Here is a 15,342-nt window from a genome sequence, read left to right on the forward strand (position 1 = left end):
CCTGCCATGTGATGAGGCTTTGCACTTTGTAGCCATGGAGCTGGTGATTGAGTAAATAGCAGAGCTTGATGACAGAAAAGCTGATATTGCTCTTCGTCACAATGGTGTAAGGATATGTGTAGTCTACTGTTACTGGACTTACAAAGCTTTCACTGGAAGTTACTCAATCATACTTTCATTCATTCTTCCTCAGAAATCCCTTTCTCTGACAGAGGTCATGAACTTATTTGTCTGATGTAATCTCCTGACCTGTGTTTGCATCCTGGTCATAATCTGCATTAAAGCTAGTAGTGTCTAATGGTCACTGCTTCTCTGTAGGCTGCCTATCTGTCTCCTGATGTTGATTGCTTGCTCTAATTACAATTAAACCTGACTTGACTCGACTGTCATTTTAATTATGTAACCAAAACCTGGTAGCTTTCTCTACTGTACTTATCCTGTTGTGTAATGAACACACTCGTAATAAAAGATGAGAAACAAACAATGAATTCTTTTGCCACACGATGCTGCCAAATGGTCCATTTTCACAGAGTCGGTGGTGATTCAGCATCATATATTCTGTTCTTTTTTTCATTCTCCTGCCAACACTGCTGCCAGTTTCAGAGTGAACAGAGTCCATAGCAACAAGAGACAGCTGGAGCTCCAGCCTGCAAAAAACAAGTATCAAGAACAAAGCCAGATTTTGAGTACTTGTCATTTTCAGCTGGGTGTGATGTGTCTTCACTGAGTGGAGATGTGATTGTGCTGTGAGCCATGAGTCTTGCCGGTGTGCTACATTTCAGACCCACACAAAAACGCCTACTGTATATCAGAATTGTACATCGCAGGATCACAGATAGCATACTTATTCCATTAGCAGGACTCAGCCATGCAGGCTGTGTTTTTTTCCTGCTGCCTGGAGAAGAACCTCCCCAGCCCACTGAGGGGTCCCACAGCAGTCTTATGCAGACAGACAGGCACATGCTGTGTGGAAGACCTGCCTGTCTCTCAGACACAGCAGAAAGTGCACAGAAGGATGGCACACAGTTCATTAAAGGTTCAGCTTGTTTCGCCTCATCTGAGACACTTTTAATAGGATGCAATCAAATTTGGTCTTTTGTATAAATCATAAATTTCATGTATACTTTATGACACTGCTATATATTGAAACCTTTAATGTAATTTATTAAAAGTATATATTTAAATAAACAGTATGGATTGTTACAAAATACCACAAATTCACATAAGCCAGATACCAAATCCTGTGTACACGTTTTCAAATAATACTACAAAAGGGTCCAGAAACTAATGCAACAAACAATTTTCTAATCTTCATGTCCACAATAAAATTCATTAATTGCGTAAATAGTTATCTAATACTTGGGCCTATTTGATCATAGCAGATTTGTGTCATCCAACCATACACCAGAGAAAGGTCAGCTGCGTGGTTTCTGGAGATTAGGGAATAATTTATTGGTTGAAATCGTCTTACATCAAGAAGGTGCTGTGGCTCAATGAGCCGCTTTTGCTCTGGCAGTAGAGAAGCCCCTGTCTCATATTTTATCACTTAATAATCTTGGATCAGTCTTTCATTTCATGCTTAAACTGATTTATATGCCTTATGAAAATACTAATTTGAAGTAAGGGAGAGATCTGCAGCAGCCCAGTACAGCACACATGAGATGGTTTTGCTATTAAATTCTCTAAAATGTTTTAATAATCTTACGCATACAGGAAGAAATATGTTCTTTTAATCTCGCCATGTTTTTTTCACTGTACACCTGATAACACAGGTGTTCCAGATGTTTCGGGGTCAAGGTTTTCTGTACCAGGTAAAAGGCCAATGGCAAAAGCACAGATGTTTTATCAGGGGGGACAGACACTCTGGTTTGTACATCAGCCACAGGGGTGAAATCTCTCGTCTTACTTTCTCACTCTGTCACTCACACACCTGTGTTCCTTTTCTCATCCTATCACCTTTTCTCTGTCATTCACACCAAAAAAAGCACATCCATGTCCTCCAAAAGTACAGACGGTTGGCCTCAGTGGACACCCGCCGAGACTGGGCGACGAGCTTGAGTGCAGTGAAAAGTCACATGACGACAAGCACATTTATGTTGTTAATTTCAGAAGCTTTTTAGATTCCCTAGCTCTTGACACAAACATTAAAATCATTCTTCGCAAATGCCAAAAAAAGACTCAGATTATACATTGGCACACACACGATGCCCTGCCTCTGTGTGCCTCAACATTTTAACACCACCTTCACACTTCCAAAAGGACACATCCTGCATGTAGCCGCAAGCTCAGTAATTCATCTCCCTGTCTCTTCCTCAGCACACGGCACAGGATAGGCACAGGCTCCCTGCTATAAGCTTAAAGGTGGAACAGAAAGGGTTGCCAGGCAAGGTGAAACGAGGCAAACCAGGCAGAGGGCACATCTGTGAGGGACACAGGAGGTCTTGTCAGTTTGGGGGATTCTTAATGTCATTGCCTATCTGGTTTGGAAACAGATGGGAGAGTTAGACTGGGGGCACTTTATTACACACTGTAATTAGAAACTGTTCATTGCTTTTCATCCAGATTGTGATGTGAGGTAATACTAATTAAAAGTTGTCATTACTCCTGTTTTTGTTGTATGGTTGTTGTCGTTTCACATCAATTTAAGCTATTTAAATTTGGGCATCACATCTGTGAATGATGTGCATTTAAAAAAAATACTACATATAATACAAAATTAACTGAATTAAAATAAACACTTGTTACTCAAATTATACCCATACAAGAAAAATAAATTGAGAGAAAATTGGAATTTTACAGCCAGAGAAATATATATATATACTGTGTAAAAGAGACATCAGTGAATGACAGCTGACCTCTCGATGATCTTTGTCTGGTGCCTACTCAGAGTTTATGTCCTTCTGCTCGCTCCCTAAAAACTCTGCATGAAACGTTGTTAAGCTCGCTATTCTCTTGACTCAAATCTGTTCAGTTTCTTCATATAATATCTACGTTTCTAGTATGAATCCCTCAACAAGCAGCAGAAGCCTGCGGGTGGGTCAGTCATTACAAACTCATGCTTCATTTTGAATAAAGGATACGGTCTAGACCTGCTCTATATGAAGTGTCCTGAGATAACTTCTGTTATGATTTGATGCTATATAAATAAAACTGAATTGAAAAGTTGAATGTTTTGCAGCAAAACATTGTTCAAAAGCCCAAAACATAATTTTTAAATTCTGGTTCTGATTCAAAACTCCATAGATACATGTCAATATGTCTCTTCTATAAAGTGATGCACACGATATTTCCACTATATTTCCACTTGGTGCACTAGTGCAGCGATTAAAAAAACATACATTTTTGACTTTCTTCAGCAAAGAGTTGGACGACCCAGCACAGAATAACTGATACTGTCAGTGTGAATTTTATCTGATACGCGTGGTGATATTCTATAGTCTTCTCATTGTCAACAAACCCCATAAAACGTCAATGAATGATCATGATAGCAAGTATTATCTGTGTATCTGACGCCTGATATAGCTTATTTTGTTTGTGCCATAGACTTCCATTATTGTCCAAAAACACATCAGTGTGCATCATTGTTGCACTGGGTGACATGTTTCTTTACTGACACAAATGTGGCCGCTGTAGTTTATTTTGAGTCAAATATTCGATGCACCATCCTCCTTCTTTAAATACTCATTAGTGCACCAAATCCACAGCTGAAAATGATACACAACAAATAGTATTCACTGTCTGAGTAACGTTTGCTAAAAACGACAGTGCCCAACTAAACTATGAAACTATATATGTGTGACCCATTTTGAAAGATTCAGTAGGAACTAATGGACCTGAGGCTAAGAGCCACAGATAGTCAGAAAGTACTGAGAGAATCAGCCTTATCCTTTAGCACCTTTAAAACTATGTAAAAGTTACAAAAGGGGTATATTAAGGAGTTATTTGTCATTAGTTTATGTAAGAGGGCAGCAGGTGAGAGTTGCACTGTGGTGAGGTCCCTATGTGGAACTTTCCAAGTAGGTGATTGTAACCCAGGGGAGGAAGTGTTTATAGCTGTAAAGGGCTTCTACCACTTAGTGAGGAGATGATTCTCCACTGTCTACTGGCAGTGTAAGTCCATCCATCTTTTCCATTAAAGCCTTTGCTAATAACAAAAACACTGTATCCCACAGAGGGAACTAGAGCACAACCACAACAGACTCTGTAGGAGGAAGGTCGGCTGTCAGCGCACAGGGCCAGAAAACATTTATTGGCAAATCACAGAAAAAGTAATACAATAAAAGTATTAAAGATGCCACCTTGCACTCAACATGCCCACAGAAAATAAAGTGAGTGACTCACTATGTGACATAATCCCTCCATTTATTCGGCTCATGTGGTGAAAAGGGCAAATCCAGTTACGTTGAGGACGGACCAGAATTGAATCAACAATTCACACAGCATGACGCAGGGGAAAGCCTTAAATACCAGACAGAAAGATTGGACTCTGCCCAATACAATGCCTCTTTGTTCATAACGTCGTCTGTTCTCATACCTAAATGTCACGTGTGTCGTATTTCTGTTTTCATTCCTTCCTTACACGCCTCCAGTCTTTATCTGACTCTCCTCCCTTTGCCCTGGCAGCTGTCTCCCTTCTGTCTTATCTCTTCTGACTTTTCTCTCCTCTCCTGATTTCTCTGTCACAAATTATACCTCTATGATTAACCAATAATTAGAAATCTTGATCCTAAGACTGACTTTGACCTGGTCAGTTCATATTTCAGTTCACTTTGTTTAATGATTAAATACCTGCAAAACTAATGACATATCCATCAGCCTCAGATGTACTTTGTGTTTAGTGCTAAGTAGCAAATGTTAGCATGCTAACACGCTAAACAAAGATAATGAACATAGTAAACACACCTGCTGAGCATCAGCATGTTAGCATTGTCAAGTATCTTAGCCTGCTGACGTTAGCATTTACCTCAAAGCACCTCTCTGGCTAAGTACAACCCTCACAGACCCGACATACACAGCAAACAGATGGATAGCTGAGAAGTAGAAATTATAATGAAAGTCTGTTTCAATATGTTTCTATTCATATTTTTCTACAGCAATAATGTATCCCTTCTATAACCGACTGTAACCGCCACAAATCCAGTTTGATTATAACCTCAGTTGAAACAACCAACTTTTAACAGTGTGGCAAAGTCTTTTATAATCAACAGATAGATAAAGTATTTAAAAGTAAGTTATTAAGTATTTTTGCCCTTATTTGTTACATTCAGTGTGAGTGGAATGAGTTAAAGGTGCAAGAGGAATAAAAATAAACACATAGCACAAAATAAGATAGGTTGTCTATCATGTATCTGTGAGAGATGTGCAGGACCAGAGGATGGCTGTTGATAAAACCTGCAATTGCTTTGCTTTCACTTCTGGGAAACAAGCGGAACCAGGTAATTGTTGAACTCCTAATCCTAATGGGACGGTCCCTCTCTGAGGAACCTCCGGCTGTGTGTTTATAGGAACTCTCTTCCCTATCCATCTCTCCTTTGATCAAGCATGAAGCAGAACTAACCTTGTGTGGTGAAAGCAGTGTGAAAACTAGGCTAGCTCTTTGGCTCTGTAGTCCGTCATGGCCCAGTGAGCACCCACTCACACACACCTTTTCCAGGACAGGATAGCTTGCACTTCAGGAGGATATTAAATATTCAGTCTCCTGCCTACTGGCCTGTGGGGAAGGGAGGCTTGTGGCTAATTACTGAGCAAATGAATATGGAGTGAATGTGTGTGTGTGTGTGTTGTGTGTGTGTGTGTGTGTTAAAGATGAGTCAGTGTTGTGTAGAAGTAACAGCAGTCTTGATCAGATTCATCTTCCATTTATGCAGACAGGAAGTGGGATGGGCTGTCCTTGTGACCTCAGTGCTTGTCATTAGGAGCTAATGAGGTAACAACAGACTAACTATAACCTTCTTTTGTCTCTCCTGCATAGTAAAATATATTCAGCCAATTGCATTTCAACTTTAGTGCCTTTTATACGCACTGTGAGAATACTCATTTTACTCTAACTGTCTGTTCTTCTCCTTATGCTTCTGCTCTGTCTGGCAGTTATATGAAGATATTCATATTACATTTCCTCATTTGTGAAACAGTGTCACCCCCGCATGCACAAATCATACATACACGCTCAACTCACATTGCCCAACCAAGGAAACTCACACATTTCGGCTGCAAAGCAAAGGCTGGGTTTGCCTCATTCCCTTTGTGTCACAGATTTGTCACTGTGCTCAGTGTCCTCAGAAGACACTTCTTTCTCTCACTCTATCTCTTTTGTGAGATCACATCCCTATAATCTCCTCTCTGGCTGACCCCAGTGGCATGCTGCCAGGGTGGGAGGGGAAAAGGTGAGTAAGAGAGGGAAGTGTCTGGGAGGTGGAGCTAGTCATGCTTCCGTTTTTCTTCACACACACAAAACACACCTTGGTTCAGTGTCTTTTGTGTTCAGCATGATTTATTAGCGACATCTAGGCCTGGTCAGTGCGTCAAGCTTGATTAGTCTTGATCTGATGAGTGCGGTTTCCTTTTTAGAGCTGAGGCTAGCCAATGCCTTTCAGCTGTCTGTCTTTTAAAAAGTTGCTTCTAAATCGCTGCACATAAAGCACATTTGCCTTTTCCAACCTATCCAGACTTTCTGATAACCTATCTAACCTCTCCATCCTCAGAAAACACTGAAAATACTGACTCTAACTTTTGTCTGTTACTGTTAATGATGATGTTTCATGTTGACATTGGTTATTTTATTCTCTTGGGTGTGATTATTCAGTAACAAGGAATCTACCTCTAATGGGTCCTATTTGAGAGTTTTCATCCATCACTTGGATCTCATGGGATCTAGACCGGTAGGCAGGCTATTTCAGGGAAAGCTCTGATGGAGTTAATTTTTTTTGTCTGCCCTTTAACTTACTGTCACAGCTGAACTATTAGGCTGCCGAAGTTGAAATGCCTTTACTCCAGTCTTTCTCCTGCCCTCTCTCACCTCCACCCCTGCAGCTCTGCTTTTAGTCCCTCTCTCCTCAAAGGCCAAGGTAGGTGTACAAGCAGTCACCTGTCAAGATTAATTAAAGCTTATGGTATGGATTGGTGCCAGGGAATAATCCTGCTCGCCACTGGCCTGGGACACAGCCTCCACAGTGACCTTGTGTTGGATTTCACACTTACTCCGGGACAGGAATAATAGGTGTGGCACGCCTACACACCCACAACTGTGTGGCCTTCTTAATCCCCAGCACTATGACAAAACCCTATTGTGCTCAGCAGATTATATCATTAGTAGGTGGCTCAATGCTTCAGAGGTCTCTGTCAGACAGGCTCACTGACCATGCATGGGTTGCTTTGTAAAACAAGGAAAACATTGTGGTTATCTTGTAGCCTTGGGCATTGAAGGGTTGAAGCAGACTAAAAATAAATGGACAGGGTTTTTTAAAAATGTATCAATACAATCTGAAAGTCTGTCTCTCTCGTCTCCCTCCTTCACTGTCTGTCTCTGTAATATCAAAACTTGAAGAGAAGAAAAAACATCCACCCCAGAGATCACATTAGCTTTGACCCTATTTCTTTTGAAATGCTGACATGACATTTTGTGAATACTTTTGATAAAGTAGCCAGAAAGTTAAATGGGCTGTGAACTAATATCATCAGAAAATGCCATCACTAGTTGGGATATTTTAGCCAGTTCTGAAAAGCAATTTAGCGTCACAAATGGAATCACACCAGTTTGACACGTTAAAATGGAATTTCTCATGGGACTGACCTTCTTCCTCTGACATCGTTAAAGCACTTCACTTTGGTGGAGCATTTTGACTTTCAGCATGTAGTTCAGGGGCGGGCAAGTGCTAACTATAGCTCCACTGGTCATCCACTGTCACATTCAACCTTTAACATATCTTTCAGCATTGCAAAATGCAAATAAAAGGGAAATTACTCCTTAAAATGCATAGTGTGTAGAAATACTGCATGGACCTACTTTTTCTTGTTTACTGTCAGTATAATTGTGATCATTTTCAAACTGAAAGCGTAACTTGTGATGCCAACTACAGGTTCAAGGTAATGAGAAGGACCCTCACACAAACACAAAACAGATGGCTTCAGAGTTATTGCATATTGAGTGATGATCTTTTAATCTTCATCACTGTACTGATGATCAAATGTTTGCAGCTTATTCAACAAAGATGAAAAGACTGGATAGCAGGCAATTAGTCTGAAGACATCCATATCTTTTATGCACATCCTAATAAGTATTTGAACACCTGACCTACACACCTCAAACTTTTTATAGGAGAGCTTTTTTAAAGTCACCCTCAAGAACACAAACAAGACTAACAGTCTATGGAGATGCTAGCAGCTCTGTGAGGTTATACAGAACAGCGTTCTAAATTTAGCATGCTAATATTTTACAATTTGCTCTAAACACACGTACAGCTAAGACTGATGGAAATATCTTTAGTTTTACAGGGATATGGTAAAAAAAACTAAGCATTGGAGATATTAAAATTTTGACCTGATGATTGCGCTAGATGGAAAGTCAAGGGATCACCAAAATCAGTAGGATTCATCTTCTGGGGACCTTGAATGTCTGTAGAAAATTAAATATCAGTCCATCTGGATCTATTTCAGTGGTGTACCGACCAACAACAGTATCCTTAGAAAATGGCACAAGATGGGTACAGCACTGGCGTATATTCCTCAGACATTAATGTGTATTCCAGAGTATTTTTCATTGTTGTTTTCTTCTGTTTTTTTTTTCAGATCCTGGCAATTGTCTCCATCCTCTTCATTGTGTTGTCTACCATTGCCTTGTCTCTGAACACCCTTCCGGAGCTGCAGGACACCGATGAGTTTGGGCAGTCCTCAGACAACCCACAATTGGCCCACGTGGAAGCTGTGTGTATTGCCTGGTTTACCATGGAGTACCTGCTTCGCTTCCTTTCCTCACCCAGCAAGTGGAAGTTCTTTAAGGGTCCTCTGAATATCATCGACCTGTTGGCCATCTTGCCCTACTACGTCACCATTTTCCTAACCGAATCCAACAAGAGTGTGCTGCAATTTCAGAACGTCCGTCGAGTGGTTCAGATTTTCCGAATCATGCGTATCCTGCGTATTTTGAAGCTGGCTCGTCACTCCACAGGTCTTCAGTCTCTGGGCTTCACTCTTAGGAGGAGCTATAATGAGCTGGGCCTGCTCATCCTTTTCTTGGCCATGGGCATCATGATCTTCTCCAGTCTGGTCTTCTTTGCAGAAAAGGATGAAGAGGACACCAAGTTCAAAAGCATCCCTGCTTCCTTCTGGTGGGCTACCATTACTATGACAACAGTAGGCTATGGTGATATCTACCCAAAAACTCTACTGGGAAAGATAGTTGGAGGTTTGTGCTGCATCGCTGGAGTACTGGTAATAGCCTTGCCTATCCCCATCATTGTGAATAACTTCTCTGAGTTCTACAAGGAGCAAAAGAGGCAGGAGAAAGCCATCAAAAGAAGGGAGGCTCTGGAGAGGGCCAAGAGAAATGGTAGCATTGTCTCTATGAACCTTAAAGATGCATTTGGCCGCAGTGTAGAACTAATGGATGTAATGGTGGAAAACGCTGAAGGAAAGAAGGAGAAGGTTCATGACAATCATGTGTCTCCTAGTCAGCCGAAAGGGGCACTCAAACTGAAGTCACAGATGAGCCCCAGCAGCCCCATCAAGACCCTTGAACCAAACTACCAAGAGCAGACCAAGCCCTCTAGCAGCCCTCAGCATCTTAGTGCCCAGAAACTGGAAGAGATGTACAACAAAATGGCCAAGACCCAGTCACAACCAAACCTCAACAGCAAGGAAAAAGGGCCGCTGTCCAAAGCAGTTAGGCAGAGAGCTGAATTTGAGATGGAAAGCATCCCCACTGAACCTATGTCAAGCACAGCAGAAGCAGTTACAGACATGAGGAGTATGTCCAGCATTGACAGCTTCATCAGCTGTGCCACTGACTTCCCTGAGAGCTCTCGCTTTTCCCACAGCCCTGTCAGCAACATGCCAGGGAGGGTCAGCACCAACCCCAGCCTGGAACCCACCTTGGAGAATGAGCATGAAGGATCCCAGGGCAACACTACACCCCAGACAGGACAAAGCACCAAGTGCAGGCCATATTCTGACAGCTCCACAGGTCCGCGCTTCAAAAACCCACTAAAAAGCCGCTCACTCAAGGTCAACTTCAGAGGTGGGGAGGATTCAGGGACAGGGGCCCTCTCGGACAGCTCATCAGTCCAGAGCCCTGAGGTCTCCGTCTACACAACTGCCAGCAGCAGGACACCCACCAAGACACCCCCGGAGAATTTACAGCCCAGCATCTTCACATTCCACGATGCATCTATTAATAAATTCATTGATGCTGACACAGATGAGGAGGAGCACCTGCATGATGGTTCAGGCACCAACCCATCCCAAAGACTCCTGGAAAAAGCCAGCCCCAAGTTTGGCCATCACTCCAGCTTCCAGAAAGGGTCCAACCACACAGAGGGCCTGCAGAGGAAGCTGGGGAACAACACACTGCCACTAGAAGGGCAGGAGAACCATGTGGTCCAGGAACTACAGCCACTTCAGGGAGAGAAGGGTCACTCTAACGCTTAAAGTTACAATAAATGAGAGACCACAGAGGAAATAAGGAGAGGAGGAGGCAGAGAGGGAAAAAAGAAGCACAGTGAACTAAACTTCCCAAAAATATGAAAGGCACTGAAAACATTTGCAGGAACATTAAAAAAAATTACAATACAAAGTGCAGCTCCCATGAAAATACAATAGTTGTGGACAATGGGAAAGATTTTTGTGTTTTGCTACCAAGAACTCCTGAATAAATTAATTTAGCAGAGGACAAGCAAGGAACACCCGTCTGATAATTTTTACTATTTATACATTTGTTTTAGCCCAGATTATCATCTAATAATTACAGCCTAGTTTTAAGAGTACAAAATATAATTTTTTATAAGCAAAAACCTATTTTTCTGACCCTGGATACCACTTTAAAGCCACTATAGCAAAAGCTGTCCAAACAGTAGCAAACCACAGAGGGCACTGAAACATGGTACTGCAAAGTGGGAGACTCATTCAGCTGAGATAGTCCAAACAACTATGTTGTAGTGTGAAGGGGGAACTTACATTTTTCTTTAAGTCATGGTTATCGATGTGTAATTATGACATTACAGAGGCAACAGTGTGGAAAAATGTATAGTTTGCTTCCTTTAACTTCCTTCCTCAAAACTGGCCTTAGTTTATGTTGTTACCCATGTTTTATGTTTGTGTTTGTATGAGAGAGTTAGACAGACAGACAGATAGACAGCACATATATAAGTGTGTACAATGATCATCTTTCATATACAGTATATTTATTGTTATGTAGCGTTATTGGTCTCTTGTCTTAAGTGTGAACTAGAGAAGAATCAAGTGTGTCAGTCTGTTTCTGTTCCACAGGAGTTTAGTGTCTTGCTCGTCGATATTTTTTACTGCACAGAATACATTTCGACAACACAGAGAGACACTGTGAGGCTGCATCCATCGATTTCCTTCTTGTTCCCATTGTGCCCAACTGCTGGCAAGAGAGAGCACCTTAACATGATAATTATTTTTATTATGAACAACTCTTTATTCTTGTTTGTTTACTTATTTTGATTGTTTCTTAAATGTCTTTGTGTGTTCCTCAGATTGGTGTACACAGTTTGAATCTGGAGAAAGTCAAACAAAAGTCTTGTGTTATTTCAAAACTTTCTCAAAGGAGTTTTGAAGGAGTCATCATTCCTATTGTAGCTGATAATCTGAACTTCATAAAAAATGACAGTGCTTATGAGCATCACTATAGCTGGACAGACAGCATTGAAAATCACAAAGATTTTCTATGTTGAACCTCTGGTTTTGTAGGAGTGTGAATATTGTACATGTATAACTACAAAAGTAGAATATAACAAGAAAACACATTTATTGTACAAGGTAAAGTATCAAAATAATTTATATTTTTAAGATATTTTCTAAAATAATGGACTCTGCTAGACAAATATATTGTACTAATCTCATACTTTTGCATTACGATGTATGTACTGCATTATTTTGATGGAGTTGCATTTATTAGACAATATACTGTAGTAGATAAATTTGTGTTGTTTGCTACTGTCACACTGTACATGTCTGTTCCTCTATCCTTTGTGCAATGTGAAGAACCAAAGAACTGCTCTTTCTGAAAACTCTAACAGATGATAGTAAGTTTTACTGTTTTATTTCTAAATGTTAGAAATGTAAGCATTCCTTTTCTAAACAGCAGAATCTGATATATTTCAGGGAGCCATACTTGCTCATTCGGCAAAAACATGTAAGCTAGAGAATGCACAGATGAGAGGACTGGCCTCAGAAGAAGAAAGCTGTTGACGGGAAAAGAAGAGAGAGGAAAGAAGGAAAATGAAGAGACAACACAGCACTTTATTTTACATCCGTTTCAAAAGACAATTTGATTATTTACACACTATGGATCTTGGCAAGTGGTTCGCTTTCAGAAATCCAAAACATTATGCTCATATGAGTTCACATGACATCTCTTACAGACGTAAAGCCACCTCGCAGCTACGTACCACTCGCCTCTCAAGCACACAAACAGCATGGCGGTATCTTGTGTGTCTGTAGGCCACTTTAGTTCAACCAAATATCCTGCAGCCTGCTTTTTCGTAAGCACCTGACTCCAGACATATGACCAATCTGTTGTTCATCAGGTGCTCTCGTGCTCTTTGTTACATTAATCACGCAAGCATGGAACCCTTATTAACTTTACAACATATCATGCAAGCATGCTAGAAATCATCTATTTTTAGTAGTGAATCTTTATGCTTAAAAAAAGTAGTATTTACTCTGTATGGTTGTTGGCAAGCATTAGACATAATATGAATTAGATATTTCTGTGCCTTTGCTTTTAACTAACGCCTGCCCTGCATACTGAATCTGTCACTGAACCCTGTCTAATCGAGCCCGAATGACACTTAAACAAACTGTACAGCAAATAAACACGCAGAGAACTGGGTCATCAATCTCTCAGACTGCTATATTAGATATCCACAACTCTCCCTGTAATGTGTCTCCCGTGCAGCTACATTAAATGCACCGAACATTTACATGAAAAAGGCCCAATCCACAAAAAACAAACAGATGCCGACTCACTCAACAGAGTGAACAACCACTGTTTCCATGGTGATGCTTGAGATGACTGGATGGCTCACAGTTGATGCGAGCAAGGAGCCTAATTTGTACAGATGAAGTCCTTAAAGACTCAAATATAGGTAATATAACAGCGTTTGCATTCTCTTCATGGAGTCATTCCGTCATTCATTCATCTATGTTTGTCCCTCCTCACCTGTGGCCTCAGTCTGCTGAAGACTGAATTATTGAAGAAATTAGGTAAACAGAAAACTTGATTGTGGGCCTTTTCAAATTATCATCCCTTTATTTCGCTCTCTTTTTTAATAGAAACATGCACCCGTCTCAGCAAGACAGTGCATGACCACAGCAATGTGCGCCTGAAACTAAGGTGCTGTTGCTATGATGTGTATGTTCACCTCAGCCACCTTCTCCCATGGAGGGAGAAAGTGTGAAATGTGAATGGAATAGGAACAAGTGGTGAGTGACAGAGAGAGCTGTGCAGCAGAGCTGTCAGCCCGATTACAACTGACATCCCTAACGATGGCTGTAGCACTTTGCTCCTTCACTGCATGTCCAACTTCAAGTCTTTAACACAGACAATACGATCATTCAAAACATCACTATGTGCAAGCTGTCTCAGCTCTATTTAGTTTGTTTAGGAGGTGAAGCATCCCCTTGGGTAGGACAATTGCCATCATATTCTGTCACAGAGATGCAGATTATGCACAGAGCACTCGTGTGTTTTTCCATTACAAGGACCAGCCTCGTGCTTGAGTCTTTTGTGCAGAATGACAATGCAAAAATGGCAGTTGAGGATGTGTTCATTTCTGTGATTCTATAAATACCATCCCGGGCATGCAAAGGGAGGGTCTGGGCCAGCAGGAAAGGCTCAGTTACAGCAATGTCTTTGGTCAGACGGTGTCATGAAGTTCTGAGGAAGAAACTTGACAAAATAGTCTGACAAAAGAGAAAATATACAGTCACTAGTGTGTAGGATCTGTTGCAGCCCGGCCCTGCATCAAAATGTCAAACTGACAAATGGTGATATAACTTTCACTTGTCAAGGCGTTAGAAACAGAAGAAAAGACTAGAAAGATAAAAAGGGAGGGTGTCTTACACAGTGAAGATTCATTAACATTCATCACACAACAGTCAGACATGCAGTAAATACTGACAAATGTTTGGAGTTAAGCCTCTCCTCACAATGGACTTACTTCCATGGACTATTTTAAATGGTTACAAATCTTTCCTGGGAATGTTAACAATGTCTTTATTGCTTTTTATATCTTTTCTTTCTTGTTTTCTCAACTGCACTTTATTGATTTCTCTATATTAAATCATCTGCTGTCTAGGGACCATGCAAATAAAAATGTCAACATACAAAGGTACTCATTGGTTCCAGTACAATTTCCAAAAGCACAAGCTATAATAATGTCATCCTTTGTCCTTTTCTTTAAGAACAATATGCCACACTAGAGGTTTAAGCCAAATACGGACATGGTAATATAATTTTCCAAATCTTCCCCCTTCTTCAGGGAATTGATCACCTCTGTTTAACTCACACAGGTCTGTATGCTGCCCTTACTGTGTCTGGGGAAATGTTTGTTTTGTAAAGTTTCATACTTTGTACCAGTTGACTTTGTAGAATATTATCTTTGTGGTTTCCTGTTGTTCAACGCATGTAGCGCTATTAAACTTTGACACACAGAACTTGTAAATATCATCTGAGAAGCTATAGGAAAATGTCTATGATCTGCAATTTTGAAGCAATTTTCTCCTTTTACTGTCTGATGCTTAATAAAAGACAACAATAAAGTGTTTGGTGCTACGAGCCTCACTTTATTAAGTGAAATTTGTTTTTATGAAACCTCTGAATTAATACATTACATGAGAGCGAGCGGCGAGATTGTGCAATGACTGAACTTGTTGTTTGCAGATGGAGGCTGCAGATTTTATACAACAGCACCCTCCAGTGTTACGTTCTGTATTAAATAAAAACAGAAATATTAAAGTACTCACTCCACACATTCATATTAACAAATGTAGCTTTAAGTTTGTAAAAATAAAAGAGTAAAACAAGATTATCGCTTTATAGCTTGGATTAAAAGGTGATAAATGTAGTTCATAGGGTCTAAGAAAGTGTGGTGAGTGATGATTCTA

The 15,342-nt window shown here is 40.6% G+C and overlaps 1 protein-coding gene across 1 annotated transcript in view; it reads left to right on the top strand.

The window, feature by feature from the left end:
- Positions 1 to 10,641, top strand: part of LOC118328428 (potassium voltage-gated channel subfamily B member 1-like) — a 32,571-nt gene extending 21,930 nt beyond the window's left edge. The window contains exon 3 of the mRNA XM_035662171.1: positions 8,785 to 10,641. Within this exon, the coding sequence (XP_035518064.1) occupies positions 8,785 to 10,641 (1,857 nt within the window). The remainder of the gene's footprint in view (positions 1 to 8,784) is intronic.
- The last annotated feature ends 4,701 nt before the right edge of the window (positions 10,642 to 15,342 follow it).

Source organism: Morone saxatilis, unplaced genomic scaffold (assembly GCF_004916995.1).
Source record: "Morone saxatilis isolate NCDOM2014 unplaced genomic scaffold, NCSU_SB_2.0 Contig18, whole genome shotgun sequence".
Classification (NCBI taxonomy): Eukaryota; Metazoa; Chordata; class Actinopteri; family Moronidae; genus Morone; species Morone saxatilis.